General features: G+C 44.8%; 2 protein-coding genes across 3 annotated transcripts in view; one reads left to right on the top strand and one right to left on the bottom strand.

Annotated features, from left to right (window-relative positions):
• The first annotated feature begins 9,496 nt into the window (after positions 1 to 9,496).
• On the top strand, positions 9,497 to 11,965 carry LTC4S (leukotriene C4 synthase). The gene is made up of 5 exons (XM_051979119.1): positions 9,497 to 9,701; positions 10,782 to 10,881; positions 11,303 to 11,373; positions 11,534 to 11,615; positions 11,699 to 11,965. The coding sequence occupies exons 1-5, from the start codon at positions 9,635 to 9,637 to the stop codon at positions 11,838 to 11,840; spliced, it is 462 nt and encodes a 153-aa protein (XP_051835079.1). The 5' UTR covers positions 9,497 to 9,634; the 3' UTR covers positions 11,841 to 11,965.
• Positions 11,933 to 15,216, bottom strand: part of MGAT4B (alpha-1,3-mannosyl-glycoprotein 4-beta-N-acetylglucosaminyltransferase B) — a 53,697-nt gene continuing 50,413 nt past the window's right edge. For both annotated transcript variants that reach the window (XM_051979106.1, XM_051979105.1), the window contains exons 11-15: positions 14,386 to 14,579; positions 13,582 to 13,660; positions 13,351 to 13,438; positions 12,786 to 12,898; positions 11,933 to 12,676 (exon numbers count right to left, since the gene is read on the bottom strand). In XM_051979106.1, coding sequence (XP_051835066.1) covers positions 12,653 to 12,676; positions 12,786 to 12,898; positions 13,351 to 13,438; positions 13,582 to 13,660; positions 14,386 to 14,579 — 498 coding nt within the window. In that variant the 3' untranslated portion in view covers positions 11,933 to 12,652. The remainder of the gene's footprint in view (positions 12,677 to 12,785; positions 12,899 to 13,350; positions 13,439 to 13,581; positions 13,661 to 14,385; positions 14,580 to 15,216) is intronic.

The raw sequence follows: 15,216 nt of genomic DNA, 5'->3' as shown, positions 1-15,216 counted from the left end.
AATGGACTTTTTCCAAAAATGGTTAAAAAAAAAAGGAATCTATCTAAAACCAAATGTCAATATTTTATATAAATAAAACAAAACAAAATCCTAGAAACCTTTCCAATAAGATCTGGGGTAAAACATGGATGTTTATTATTACTGTTATTAATGCTAGCTATGGCATTAAAAAAAGCATCACTTTTTGCAAATGATATGATAATCTATTGAGTCAACTCCAAAGGGTCAACTAAAAACGACTTAAACTATTTTATGTGTTGCAAAGGTGCAAAATACAAAGAAGCCCATATAAATCACATATTGTTGTATATTACCAACAAAACCCAACAAGAAAAGATAGAAAGATATATTCCATTTAATATAACCACACAATGTATAAAATACTTGGGAGTCTTATCTACCAAATCACACAAAGGAATGAATATACTACCAAATGATTTTTACACAAACTGAGAGATCTAAATATTATAGAAACATTAATTGCTAAATGTTTGTAGCAGCTCTTTTTGTATTGGCAAGGAAATGGAAATTGAGTGGATGTCCCTCAGTGAGGAATGGCTGAATAAGTTATGATATATGAATGTAATGGAATATTATTATTTTATAAGAAATAATGAGCAGACAGATTTCAGAAAAGCCTGGAGAGACTTACATGAACTGATGCTCTATGAAGTGAGCAGAACCAAGAGAATACTGTACACAGGAACAAGAAAAATATGTGATGATCAACTATGATGGACTTGGCTTTTTTCAACAATGCAGTGATTCAAAGCAATTGCAAAAGACTTGTGATAGAAAGTACCACCTACATCCAGAGAGAGAACTATGGAGACTAAATGTAGATCAAAGCATAGTATTTTCTACTTTTGTTGTTGTTTATTTGCTTGTTTTTTCCTTTCTCTGTTTTTTTCCTTTTAATCTGATTTTTCTTGTGCAGCATGATGAATATGGAAATACGTTTAAAAGAATTGCCTATGTTTAACTTATATTGGATTGCTTGCTATCTTAGGAGGAGGAGAGAAAGGAAAAATATGGAACCCAAGATTTTGCAAAGGTGAATATTGAAAGCTATCTTTCCATGAATTGGAAAAATAATATATTATTTAAATTTTTAAAAGAAATATTAATTGCTCATGAATGGTCATAGCATTATAATAAAATTGACTATGCTACCTAAATTATTTTCTTTTCAGTGTCATATCAATCAATGTGCCAAAGGATTATTTTGTATCACTAGAAAAAATAATAATGAAATTCATCTGAAGGAATAAGAGATGAAGAATCTCAGAAAAATAATTTTAAAAAAATTTTAAAGCAGGGAAGTAATTCTAGCAGTTATCAGGTCTTGAAAAAGTAGTAGTTATCAAAATAATCTTATAATGGCTAAAAATAGAGAGGGCAATCAGTGGAACAAATTAGGTACATAACATACAAAAGTCAATGACTACAGCAGCATAATATTGAATAAATCCAAAGATCATACCTCCTGGGACTGGTATTCATTATTCAACAAAGACTGATGAGAAAATGAAAGCAGTTTGATAGAACTGGTTATAGACCAAGATTTTATATACTGTACCAAGATAAATTTCAAATGAATACATAAATTATACATAAACAAATTAATGGAGCAAGGAAGAAATTACCTTTCAGAAATGTGGATAGAGGAAAAGTGATAAAAAGGATAATACTGATTACATAAAATTCTTAATGCTTTTTCATAAACTTCTTATGCACTTAAAATGAAAAGGGCAATAGAAAAATATATTTGCAGAAAATTTCTCTCATTCAAATCTCATTTCCAAGATATATAAAGAACTATTTCATATTTATATGAACAAAGTCATTCCCCAATAGATAGATAATTAAGGTTATGATCAGTTTTCAAAGGAAAAAATCCAAGCTATCCATAGACATATAAAAATATTTCAAATCACTAATAATTAGAGAAATTCAAATTAAAGGACTGAGATTTCTCTTCACAGCCACCAGATTAACAAAAATGGCAAAAAATTAAAATGACAATTGTTGGAAGAGCTTCAGGTACACTAATATAGGGGTGATAGAACTGTGAATTGGTCCAGACATTCTAAAAAGCAATTTGGAATTATGTCCAGAAAGTCACTTTTGATGCAGCAGCTACTGGGTCTATTCCCCAAAAAAGATCAAACAAAGAAGGATTTATAAGTACAAAAATATTTATACCAACTCTTTCTGTAATGGCAAAGAACTGGAAACTAAGAGATGCCCATCGAATGGACAATGACTAAATAAATTGTTCTATAAATATAATGGAATATGGGGCAGCTAGGTGATGTAGAGTATCAGCCCCAAAGTCAGGAAGGCCTGAGTTCAAATCTGCCCTCAGACACTTAACACTTCCTGCTGTGTGACCCTGGGCAAGTCACTTAACCCCAATTGCCTTAGCAAAAAAATAATAATAATAATAATAATAATAATGGAATATTATTGTATCATAAGAAATAATTAAATAGTTTCAAAGAAAGTGAGAAGACTGAATGACTGATACAGAGGGAACTGAGTAAAACAGTAACAATAACATTGTAAGTGCAGGGGGTATGGCTCCTGTAGGTTACATGTGTTCACATGGGTCTATCTAGATGTGATCTAAACAGAGTCTCGAATAGACATCCCAAGAGTTTTCTCTTATCTCTCATCTCCAAGGTACATTTTGTTTCCAACCATGAAAGGAGCAGGAATTTGGGACTGGCCACTCTGCTCTCTTCAGAGAAGAGGTACTAGGCTAGAATTACATTTATTCACCTCCCTAAATACTGTTAGAAGAATAATTTTTAGGTTCAAACTTCACCCTTATTCACTATTTTTTAATGAAGGGAATGCCCCCAAAATATAAGGTTTGTCTCTTTTCCTAACTAAAAAATAAACCCACTTATCCAAGCCAATAACAAACAGAAATCAGAGAAGTTATATAGATAAGAATATATAGAAAATATATAGTGTGAATGAGCTTTCCCATCAGTAGGAATGAGAAATTTCAGCTCAACCAGGAGTAAAAGTCCCAACTCTCACCCAAAAAGAAATTTCCCAAGGTCTCTAGTGTAGCAAGCTGAGCATAGAAATTTAGCTCCTGTATATACTGGCTTTTTCCTATTCATTTTTTCCCTTCATTAACTTTTTTTTTTCATTATTATAGCTTTTTATTTATAAAATATATGCATGGGTAATTTTTCAACAATGACCCTTGCCAAATCTTCTGTTCCAAATTTTCCCTTCCTTACCCCCTTCCTTAGATGGCAGGTAGTCCAATACATGTTAAATATGTTAAAGTATATGTTAAATACAATATATGTATACGTGTTCATACAGTTATCTTGATGCATAAGGAAAATCGGATCTAGAAAGAAAGAAAAAAACTTGAGAAGGAAAACAAAAATGTAAACAAACAATAACAGAAAGAGTGAAAATGTTATGTTGGGTCCACACTCATTTCCCATAGTTCTCTCTCTGGATGTAGCTGATTCTCTTCTTTACTGAACTATTGGTACTGGTTTGAATCATCGCAGTGTTGAAGAGAGTCACGTCCATCAGAATTGATCGTGGTATAGTCGTTTTGTTGCCGTGTATAATGATCTCCTGGTTCTCCTGATTTCACTTAGCATCTGTTCATATAAGTCTCTCCAGACTTTTCTGAAATCATCCTGCTGCTTGTTTCTCATAAAATAATAGTATTTCATAACATTCATATATCATAACTTATTCAGCCATTCTCCAATTGATGGGCATTTACTCACTTTCCAGTTTCTAGCCATTACAAACAGGGCTGCCACAAACATTCATGCACATACAGGTCCCTTTCCCTTTTCTAAGATCTCTTTGGGATATAAGCCCAAAAGAAATATTGCTGGGTCAAAGGGTGTGCCCAATTTGATATCTTTTTGAGCATAGTTCCAAATTGCTCTCCAGAATGGCTGGATTCGTTCACAATTCCACCAACAATGTATCAGTGTCCCAGTTTTCCCACATTCCCTCTAATATTCATCATTATCTTTTCTTGTCATTTTAGCCAATCTGAGAGGTATATGGTGTATCTCGGAGTTGTCTTAATTTGCATTTCTCTGATATAGTGATTTAGAGCATCTTTTCATATGACTAGAAATAGTTTCAAGTTCTTCATCTGAAAATTATCTGTTCATATCCTTTGACCATTTATCAATTGGAGAATGGCTTGATTTCTTATAAATTAGAGTCAATTCTCTATATATTTTGGAAATGAGACCTTTACTAGAACCGTTGAATGTAAAAATGTTTTCCCAGTTTATTGTTTCCCTTCTAATCTTGTCTGCATTAGTTTTGTTTGTACAAAACCTTTTTAACTTAATATAATCAAAATTTTCTATTTTGTGATCAATAATGATTTCTAGTTCTTGTTTGGTCATAAATTCCTTCCTCCTCCACAGGTTTGAGAGAGAAACTATCCTATGTTCTTGTAGTTTATTTATAGTATCATCCTTTATATCTAGATCATGAACCCATTTTTTATCTCATTTTGGCATACAGTGTTAAGTGTGGGTCAATGCCTAGTTTCTGCCATACTAGTTTGCAATTTTCCCAGCAGTTTTTGTCAAATAGTGAATTCTTATCCGAAAAGCTGGGGTCTTAGGGTTTGTCAAACACTAGATTGCTATAGTTATTGACTATGTTGTCCTTTGAACCTAATCTATTTCACTGATCAACTATTCTATTTCTTAGCCAATACTAAATGGTTTTGATACTGGTGCTTTATTATATAATTTTAGATCAGGTACAGCTAGGCCACCTTCATTTGCTTTTTTTTCATTAGTTCCCTTGAAATTCTTGACCTTTTGGGTTCCAAATCGTTGTTGATCAGAGAAATGCAAATTAAGATAACTCTGAGATACCATACACCTGTCATATTGGCTAAGATGACAGCCAAAGATAATGATGAATATTGGAGGGGATGCAGGAAAACTGGGACACTGATGCATTGATGGTGGAACTGTGAAGGGATACAACCATTCTGGAGAATAATTGGAACTATGCTCAAAAAGCATACCCTTTGATCCAGCAGTGTTTCTACTGGGCTTATACCCCAAAGAGATCTTAAAGAAGGAAAAGAGACCTTTATGTGCAAAAATGTTTGTGGCAGCCCTTTTTGTAGTGGCTAGAAACTAGAAATTGAATGGATGCCCATCAATTGGAGAATGATTGGGTAAATTGTGGTATATAAATATTTTGGAAGGTTTTGCAAGGGTCAATGTTGAAAAATTACCCATGCATATGTTTTGTATATAAAAAGCTATAATAAAAAATAAAATAAAAAAAGAAATTCTTGACTTTTTGTTCTTCCAGATTGTTATTTTTTCTAGTTCAGTGAAAATAGTTTTTTGGGAGTTTGATTGGTATAGCACTAAATAAATAGATTAGTTTAGGTAGTATTGTCATCTTTATTATATTCACTCAACTTTTCCAAGAGCACTTAACATTTTTCCAATTGGTTAGATCTGACTTTATTTGTGTGGAAAGTTGTAATGGGCTGAAACTGAGCAGATGTGCTTGGACAGTCAAAGACTTAAGGCTAATTACTTATTGGACAATACTCTATTAGCATATGCTTGGAAAATGATCCACCCCATTATTCTGTGCTGGCTTGATGTGTTGGTGTATAGGAAGATTTGGAGGAGGGATTAGAGGGTGGACAAGCAAGTGTGACTCCTGGGGGAGTGAGGAAGAGGAGATTTCCGTGTCCATTCTTCTCATTTTGACCAAGAATAAAGACCAAGGATTTTTGCTTAGCCTGACTCTGGCTGATTCTAAAGTATCCAGGGTGTTAACTCGGTCCCCACAGAAAGTGTTTTGTAGTTTTGCTCATATAGTTCCTGACTTTCCCTTGGCAGATACATTCCCAAATATTTTATACCATCAATAGTTATTTTAAATGGAATTTTTCTTTATATATCTTGCTGTTGGATTTTTGTTAGTGATATAAAAATGCTAAGGATTTATGTGGATTTATTTTGTATCCTGCCAAAGTTATGAATTATTTCTAATAGCTTTTTAGTAGAATCTCTGGGGTTCTCTAAGTATACCAAAATATCATCTGCAAAGAGTGATAATTTGGTTTTCTCATTACCTGTTCTCCCTTTAATCTCTTTTTCATCTCTTATTTCCAAAGCTAGCATTTCTAATTCAATATTGAATAGTAATGGTGATAGTGGGCAACCTTGTTTCACTCCTGATCTTATTGAGAATGGTTCCAATTTGTTCCCATTACATATGATGCTTACTGATGGTGTTGAATCCTTCATGAACTTCTTGCAAAGCTCTTGTAATATGAAGAAATGTCTTCTCTCTCAAACAAGATGCCAGAAATCTAAGTCATCTCCCTGATCATTCACCAACCCAACCCAGAGGATCAAGAAATCAATTATCTCCACCAAGGAGGAGAAGCTTATGCAAATTAACTTGGACCTGTGGTTCCATAAGGAAAAACAACTTTGAAATGCTTAAGAAGTCTAAACAATGTCATGGCCAAGTATTACACCAAAAGACTCATGATAAAAACAGACTATTATCTCTTGACAGATCTTGGACTCTAGACAGAGAACAAAACATAATCTTGGGGAAAACAATGTGGAAATTTGTTTTGACTATGCATATTTATTTCAAGGGCTCTCTTTTTTCTTTTTCCAGTGTGTGGAGAGGAGTGCTAGTGGGAGGGAAAGGAAAGAAGAAAAGAAATGAAAAGGAAAAGAGGCATTTTATACAAAGAAGCACAGATAGGAAGGACAGCTTTGAAAACTATAGATGGAACTTCCTAAATAATTAAGAGAAAGCTGTGCATAATAGAAATGGGGTTCCATATGATGATCCTCTTTTTCTGTTTTACTATGTATATGGAAGTTTTCATTTTATTTGGTGGTTGTTAGGTTAAAAATAATTTTTTTTTTAAAGGGAAGTGGAAGGGATTGGGAGGAAAAGCACATGTTCAGAGAATGGCATTGGTAAAGAAAATTGGTTCCTCCATTGGAGGAAAGGAAGGTAGAGACAGAGAGAGAAGAGGTGAAAGAGACAGAGACTAGGAGAGAGGCAGACAGAAAAAGAGAGAAGGAGATAGGGAGAGGAAAAGAGGCAGAGAAGGAGAAAAGGGAGGGATGGAGAGAGAAGAAGCAAAAAGAGAGAAGGAGATACAGATAGACAGCAAGACAGAGAGTAAACAAGGAGAGAAGGGAAGGATAGAGAGAAGACAGTAAGAAAGAGAGAGAGAGAAAGAGAGAGAGAGTGAGTAGAGGAAACAGAGAGGGAAGGAAGGGAGAGATAAAGAGAAGAGAGAGACAGAGAGAGGAAGGGAGGGATTTGGGGAGACTTGAGGAACGTAAAGAATTGCAATAGCTTCTATAGGGGATTAACAGGGACCCAATTATTAGGGAGAAATAAACGGATTCATTGCTTCAAGGAAGACGCAATTGAAGTTGGATAAGATAAATTTATAATATACTCAATTGACCCAGTTATGTGACTTCTTCCAGAGCAGCCCAAAAGCAGAGGGATCAGATAGGAAGAGGAATTTTGGGCTGAAGTTTGACAAGGGATGATCAGTGCTAAGACAAATGAGGATTTGAGGCTGAATTGCTAAGGAGAAAAGTATAGTCAGAGGAGAGGTAATGGCCTGAGGATGTACTGAAGGAAGAGGTTTAAGAGTAAAACAGAGGGAGAAGTGGAATGATAGGACGTTACAATATAGTAGAGAAATGTCAGAATTTTGGATGAAAGAAATGGAACACTTGTGGTTAATGGTGAGGTCTAGGAAACTTTATGTGTGGCTGGGGTTAAATAAAAGAGAAGGCCTAAAAATTGGAAGGTTAGGGAGCTTGAAGTAACATCAATGTAGTGTGGAGGTCTCCTAGCATATGGGTAGGAACTAGATCAGGAGAGGGAGACTGTGAGCTAGACAGTGAACCTCTTGGGAAAAGGAGAAGAGGGCAGTACAGAACAGCCACCGGGATGTGAATTGGATGGAAAACTTTAATTTTTTGGTACTTCACAGGACAGACGGCTGAGTAAGGACAACCTGAAAGTGACCAAGGAGAGTATATTCTGATTCTCCCTCCAGGAATATGAATTGTGTAAAGGGGAAAAGAAGGTACCACAGTGCTGGAGAACATGGACACATGTACCGATTAATTATCTGAGGAAGCCAGACCTCGTTCTAGTAGAAGGAAAACTGAAAGACAAAAGAATGAAGGCAAGTTTGTACACAAAGGGCACAGCGGCCTGTGATTACATAATAGAGGGAAGAAGAGAAAGAGATGGGGGGAGCTTATTAATCAGAGGATTAACAGTGGGCAGCACACAAATAATGATGGAAGGGGTGTCCTCGCTGGGCAAGGGTGTTTTAAATTCCTCTGATCAGCTGTGATGGCCTTGGCTCTTTTCAGCAATGAGGTGATTCAGGCCAATTCCAATAGACTTGTGATGAAGAGCCAGGGAGAGTTATGGGGACCGAATGTGGATCACAACATAGTATTTTCATCTTTTTTATTTTTTTCTTTCTTTTTTTTTCCTTTTTGATCTGATTTTTCTTATGCTGCATGATAAATGTGGAAATATCTTTAGAAGAATTGCATGTGTTTAAACTATATTGGTCTACTTGTTGCCTAGAGGAGGGAGTGAGGAGAAAGAGAGAATTTGGAACTCAAGATTTTGCAAGGGTGAATGTTGGAAACTATCTCTGAAAGTATTTTGAAAATAAAATGAAGTTCATTTTTTTTTTAAAGATAAGGAATGACTGAGGGCAGCTAATGGCACAGTGGAAAAAGCACTAGACTTAGAGTTAGAGGAGGACCTGAGTTCAGATCTGGCTCCAGACTAGCTATGTGACCCTAGACAAGTCACTTGGCCTGGACGGCCTCCCGAATAATAATAATAAAGCACGCTTGGCTTGGGTTCACTGCACACCCAGCCCTAGCATATAACACAATGCCCAGCACTTGGATTGTAGTAATGGTTGACGGATTGATTGACAGCCCTCCCCCCAAGGAGTTTGACTATCACTTCTGCGGCAAATTTCCCAGGGCTGAGTGGGATGAGGGAATGGGGTGCTCTCCCCCCTCCCGATTTAGCAGCCTCCTAATTTGTGGTGGAGGCTGCCCCATCTCTCTGATGGGGACTTGGACCTTGCACATTCACTTCATAAAAGTCTCGAGTCTGAAGGTCCTTGCCTGTTTTGGGCCGTCCCCCAGAGGCAGTTCCAGGCAGAGGTCGGAGGTGGAGGGCCGGGGCTCTGGGAGGGGCACTCCTGGCTGCATGGGGAGCCGCCTCAGTCAGCCAGGTGGGGGGTGCGCCCCGGAAGCCCCGTGTAAGGGGCTTACTCTGTGGAGTTGTCTGCTGGGAGCCAGACCCAGGGGAGCTGGTCCCAACTTCTGTCCTCCCTCAAACTCTCCCCAGGATGGCAGCGGAGCGGGGGTTCTGAGGGAGATGGGAGGGGGAGGAAGGGACAGGAGTGGGTGGTTAGTTCCATGATGAAACGAGTGCTGGGGGTGGAGAGCAGAGGTGGCTGGGTGGAGCCCTGCTGGCCCTTAAGAACCAGCTGCCAGGAGGGCAGCAGAGAACCAGGCTCTCCCCCGCCGCCGCCATGCACGGGGTCTGTGAGGAAGTGGCCCTGCTGGCCACGGTCACCCTCTGTGGAGTCCTGCTCCAAGGTAAGGCCCCGGCCCCAAGGTCCAGCTCCGCTTCCCACGAGTGCCTGCCTGAGCCAGTTCCCCCCGCGCAGGGGCCAGGCCCGCCTTGGGGAAGGAGCCCCCAGAGCCTCCTGCAGGAGAGGAGGCTGCAGATCCTGGGAAGGGCTGCGGATGCTTCTGCAGCCGGGGAGGGGGCTCACAGCTGTCTGAGGCACAGGAACTTCATTCTGATTCAGTTCCCCTTTTAGCTTGAGCCCCATTCGGAGCCTCCAAAATCTGGTGCCATGGGTAGGGAGGAAGGATGGTCCCAAGATAGTGCTAAGGGCAAGAGCAGCCATTTCCTCCCCTGAATGGGGCTGGTCTTTCTGTGTTCTTGGGGCTGCTGGGAAGGGGCTGCTCCAGAGGCCCTGGTCCCAGGGCATTCTCGGGGAGGATGCTCTCTTGTGTAATTCTCCCGAGCCTGACTTGCCGCTGTATCAGAGGCAGGATTTGAATCCAGGCAGGTCTTCCTGCCTCCTATCCCTTTGCCATTCGCGATACCGAGGGTGTTGTAAATGCACCCGAAGGAGAGAAATCTTCAATTTCCCAAGGAGTTTCAGAACGGGGAGAGACCTTAGAGACTTCCTCACAGTGGAAGGAATCAGGAACCCCCTCCACACCCCAGGCTGGAATCCATATTGCCGAAGTATCTCCAAACCCTTCAGGTTGCAGGTGTTCTGGCTCAGCAAATATTTGCAAACCAAATGAAGGGCAAAGTGCAGACTTCTGAGCTCCCCTGTGGGGAGAGGAGGGGTGTGTCCAGTGTTTTAAACCTAGGTATCATCTGGAAAGGGCTTGTGGATCCTCCATTGTCTGCGGGCAGGGGCATGGGAGGGGAGACCCCAAGATTGCTTGATTACATTCGATAAGAGCAGCTCTTATCTGTACCGTTGCACAAGCTTTTCTCCAGAAAGCAGAAGTACCCTAGAGCCCACTTTACTCTGAGAGACGCTGAATGACATCTCCAGTACAGAAAGCCCGCTTCTCTCCCCGACAAGGCTGGGACACGGCCAGGTCCAGGGGGAGTGGAAAACTGACCGGTTCTCTTCCTCTCTCCCTCAGCCTATTTCTCCTGGCAGGTGATCTTAGCGAGGAGGAGATACAGGGTCTCGCCCCCCGCCACCACCGGCCCCCCCGAGTTTGAGAGAGTCTTCCGAGCTCAGTAAGACCCCAGGGCCTGGGACACAACCAGGAAGGTGTCCCTAGCCTTCATCTCCGTGCTCTGGGGGTCAGAGGGGAAGGGGGGCACGGAGCCCCGCCCCGGCACACCCGACCCTGCCCTAACCCGCTTATCTCACCGCTCAGGAAGTGGGAGGAAGCCTAGAGCTTGAGCCTTCCCCCACCCCCCTTCACAGCCCCAAGGACCACCAAGAGAAAAGCAAAGCTCCCTTGGCTCCCGGCCCAGAACCCTTCCCTTATACCCTGATAGACTGCGATCCCCACCCCCCACCCCCGCCAAGGAGTGACCGCTGCTTCCCAAGTCCCCTTCACTTCCCTAACAAAGACCTCGGGTGGGGAGAGGGGGTCTTGGGTGGGAGGTGGAAGGAGGGCTCAGTTCTGTCTCTTTCTCCCCCCCCCCCCAGGGCCAACTGCACAGAGTACTTCCCCCTCTTCCTGGCCATCCTCTGGGTCTCTGGAGTCTTCTTCCACCAAGGTACCGGGGCTATCACACACCCTCCTGGGGCACCAGCGGTAGCCAGAGCCCCTGGCACAGAACCCCCAGTGTGGGGCCGGAGGCTGCCCGCGGGCCCGGGCTCCTGCGCACCCCCCCCTCTGCCAGGGGCCTGAAAAGCTGTGGCCCTCTCTCTGGGCAGGTACGGCAGCCGCCTGCGGCCTCCTGTACTTGGGGGCCCGGTACAGATACTTCCACGGCTACGCTGTGTCGGCTCATGGCAGGTGAGCGAGGGCGAGGGGGAGGGGAGGAAAAGGCAGGGCCGAGGGCTCCCTCCACGGGCTGACCCCACCCCCTCCACCCCCAGACTGGGCCCCCTGTACTTCAGCGCCCGTGTGCTCTGGCTGCTGATAGCTCTCTCTGCGCTTGGCCTGGTCTCCCACTTCCTTCCGGTCTCCCTGAAGACCCCCGTCCTGAGGAGGCTGCAGTGGCTGGTGACGACGAGATAGGCGGGAGGGGGCGGTGGAGGATGCCGGCTTGGGGGGCCTGTCAGGGTGCAGGGTCCCAAGGGAGGGGAGGGGGATGCAGACTCCCCCCAAGGTTTGAAACAGAATTAAACTTTTATTACAATTCACGTTTTATATAATTATATATCGACATACGTGAAAAAATCAAATGTATCCAATAATAAAAAACACAGCACATTAGAGTAGTATGATGCATTCCAGTGTACGGCCGCCTGAGCCCGGGGAGGCCCCGATCCCGCCGGCACACAGCCAGGGACCAGGGCTGGGCGGCTCCTCAGCAAAGGCCCGTCCCCTGGAATCCCTGCCCCTCATCACGCCCCGCGGGCATCGGGCTGACCCCCGCTCCTTGGCCCCATGGTGAGGAGGGGATGAAGGGCAGGGCCCCACCCGTCTGGCCCAGCCAGGCCCGGCCCAGCCCAGGAGATAGCACCAGCTCCCTAGGACTGGAGACCCCGTGGGGCCCGCCCACATCAGGCTGGTGGGCACAATGATGGCCAAGGATGGCCTCAGGGCCACGGGGCTCGCCCCCCTCTCCAGGGCCCCTTACTCCCACCAGCCCCATGTGTGCCCTCCGTTCCACTTTACCACAGGCTTTGGAGAAAGGGAGGCCCCCAAGAGACCTCCCCAGTCCTCCCTCTGCCCCCAGGGCTGTCTTTGGTCCTGTCACCTCCAGATCTCGTGCCCGGCTGGGCTCTGGAGCAAGGGCGCAGGCTCCCCACAGGATGATGGGGGAGGCACCGGGGCACGGTGGGACGTGGCAGCCTGAAAGTTCTGCTCCCTCTGCCCTCCAGAGCTTAGTCAGCCTTCTTCAGGAAAATCTGGAAGGGGAGAGCAGGTCGGGGTGTCCCCACGGCCGCCGCTGCGTCGGGGACACCCTGGGACCCGTCCCTCCCAGACGTGCACGACAGAAGGAGAGGAAGGCCTCACCTCGCTCAGGATGACCCACACCGGGGAGTCGGTCTGGATGGACAGCCGGACAGCTTCCAGGGGCCCGAAGGCTGGGTCCACCTCACCCTCAGCCACGCCCTTGGAGAAGGAACCTGGAGGGGGGCACAGGCACGGCGTGCACATCCCTAAGGCCCCAACCCCACCTGGCTGCCTCAAAAAGGGCCCAGCGGAGGCAGGGAGAACCGGCCCCACAGGACCGACCGAGTCCTTCCCCAAAATCAAACGCGTAACAACAGCCGGCCTGTATCTATATAATGCGGCAAGCTCTGCAGAGCACGTTACAAAGAGCTCACTGACCCTCACCCCCTCAGGGGGTGGGCTGCTGTTATTAACTCCGTTTTACAGATGAGAAAACTGAGGCAGACAGCACCGAAGTGGTTTGGCCAGGACCCCTCAGCTAGCGAATATCTGGGGCTGGATTTGAATCCAGCTCTTCCTTATTTCACACCCAGTGCTCCAGGGCGCCACCTACTGCTGCCTAGGTGAAAGACACGGGGGGAGTTTCCCCTGCCCACGTTCACTGTCCTGCCCTGGGCCTACTCACCGATCTGGAGATAGCCGTCGGGGGTCCGGGGATACCTGAGCGTGGCCCCTCGGCCCTCCTGCAGGGCCTCCTTGTCCGACTGGGGGTTCTGGGGGCAAGAACGGGGAGGAGCAGGTCACGATGGAGGAGCCAGGGAGACAGGCCGGGGCACAAGGCCCCGAGGCAATCTCCCCGGGCCCCCCCAGTCATACAGAGTCCCCCCTCTCCGGGCTGGGAGGCCAAAGCACTCACATCAAAGGGCAGCACCTCCACCGTGGTGTTGAACAGCTTATCCTGCGGGTGCTCAATGTTCCCACTCCGGAAGAAAAACCTGTTTGACCGAGACTCGTGTTCTTTGTACAGTCAGAGGCAACAGAGAGACAGAGACAGAGAGACTGACACACAGTGAGAGAGACAGAGACAGAGAGAGACAGAGACAGATACTGACACACAGTGAGAGAGACAGAGACAGATACTGACACACAGTGAGAAGAGACAGAGACATTGAGAGAGACAGAGAAATACTGACACAGTGAGAAAAGAGAGAGACACAGAGACAGAGACAGAGAGATACTGACACACAGTGAGAAAAGAGAGACAGAGACAGACAGAAATAGAAAGACAGAGACAGAGAGAGATACTGACAGAGTGAGAAAAGAGAGAGACAGAGAGACATTGCGAGAGAGACAGAGACAGAGAGATACTGACACACAGTGAGAAAAGAGAGACAGAGAGACAGGAATAGAGAGAGACAGAGACAGAGAGATATTGACAGTGAGAAAAGACAGAGACAAATAGAGAGACCGAGATACTGACACACAGTGAGAAAAGAGACAGAGACAGAGAAATATTGAGAGAGAGAGAGAGAGAGACAGAGGGAAAGGAGGGAGAGAGGGAGAGACATGGACAGAGAGACAGACGAGGGGAAAGCCTCTATCTCTGGGGCCAGTTTCACTATGACAAAGTCCAGGGTTAGGTCCATGAGGGTCAGAGGCTCAGTAAAGGTGGCTGGAGATGATGATGGGGGATGCCCAGGAGGGGGTGGGGGGCACTGACCGCTCTAGGCGCAGAGGCTGGAAGAATCTGAAGCGGATGAAGTCCCCGGCTATGGGAGTGAAGGCCCAGAAGAAGTCTTCCCGCAGATAGGCCTTCTCCAAGGTGAAATGCTGGTACGTCTTGAGGCTGGTGCTGACCTCAGCAGGGGGGTTCATGTGCTCCTTCCTCAGGGCGTGTTTACCAAAATCCTTGTCCTGGACCCAAGCATAAGCATGGAGTTGGGGGAGTTGGGGGACCCGAGTTGCCCCAGATTGGAAAGAAGCCTCTGCACAGAGGGCCTCCCTGGGGAAGGGGTGGGGTGCCCCGGATATCTTGGCCACTCTGGCCTCCTTCTGCAACTGCTGACCTCTGCCCTCTTGGACGTCCCAGTACACTTAGCGGATGCAACCCCAACCTGAGAGGCGGTCCTTAAGGCTCAGCCAGACCTCAAAGGGTCTCCCTAATCAATCAACAAGCACCTAGTCACCGTTTATTCTGTGCTGGGCACTGCACTAAGTTCTGGGAGACAGAGACAAAAACAAGGCTTTTCTCTTGCCCCCCATCACATGTTCAGGTAAGAAAACAACAGGACAGTCACAAAATGTGAAGTCGTATGACGGGGGAGCACTAACCACTGGGGGAACCAGAAAAGCCTAAAAGAATGCCTGCCTGACATACCCAACATATAAAGGACTGCTTGCCATCTAGGGGAGGGGGTGGAGGGAGGGAGGGAAAAAAAAAATCGGAACAGAAACGAGTGTCAATATAAAGTAATTATTAAATAAAAATTAAAAAAAAAAAAAAGAATGCCTGCCTGCTCCCAGACTCCTTTGCAAAAGTGCAGAATATTGA

Source organism: Antechinus flavipes, chromosome 2 (genome assembly GCF_016432865.1).
Source record: "Antechinus flavipes isolate AdamAnt ecotype Samford, QLD, Australia chromosome 2, AdamAnt_v2, whole genome shotgun sequence".
In the NCBI taxonomy this organism is placed as follows: domain Eukaryota; kingdom Metazoa; phylum Chordata; class Mammalia; order Dasyuromorphia; family Dasyuridae; genus Antechinus; species Antechinus flavipes.
The sequence above is the reverse complement of the archived record's forward strand: the minus strand, read 5'-3'. Positions and strand labels throughout refer to the sequence as shown.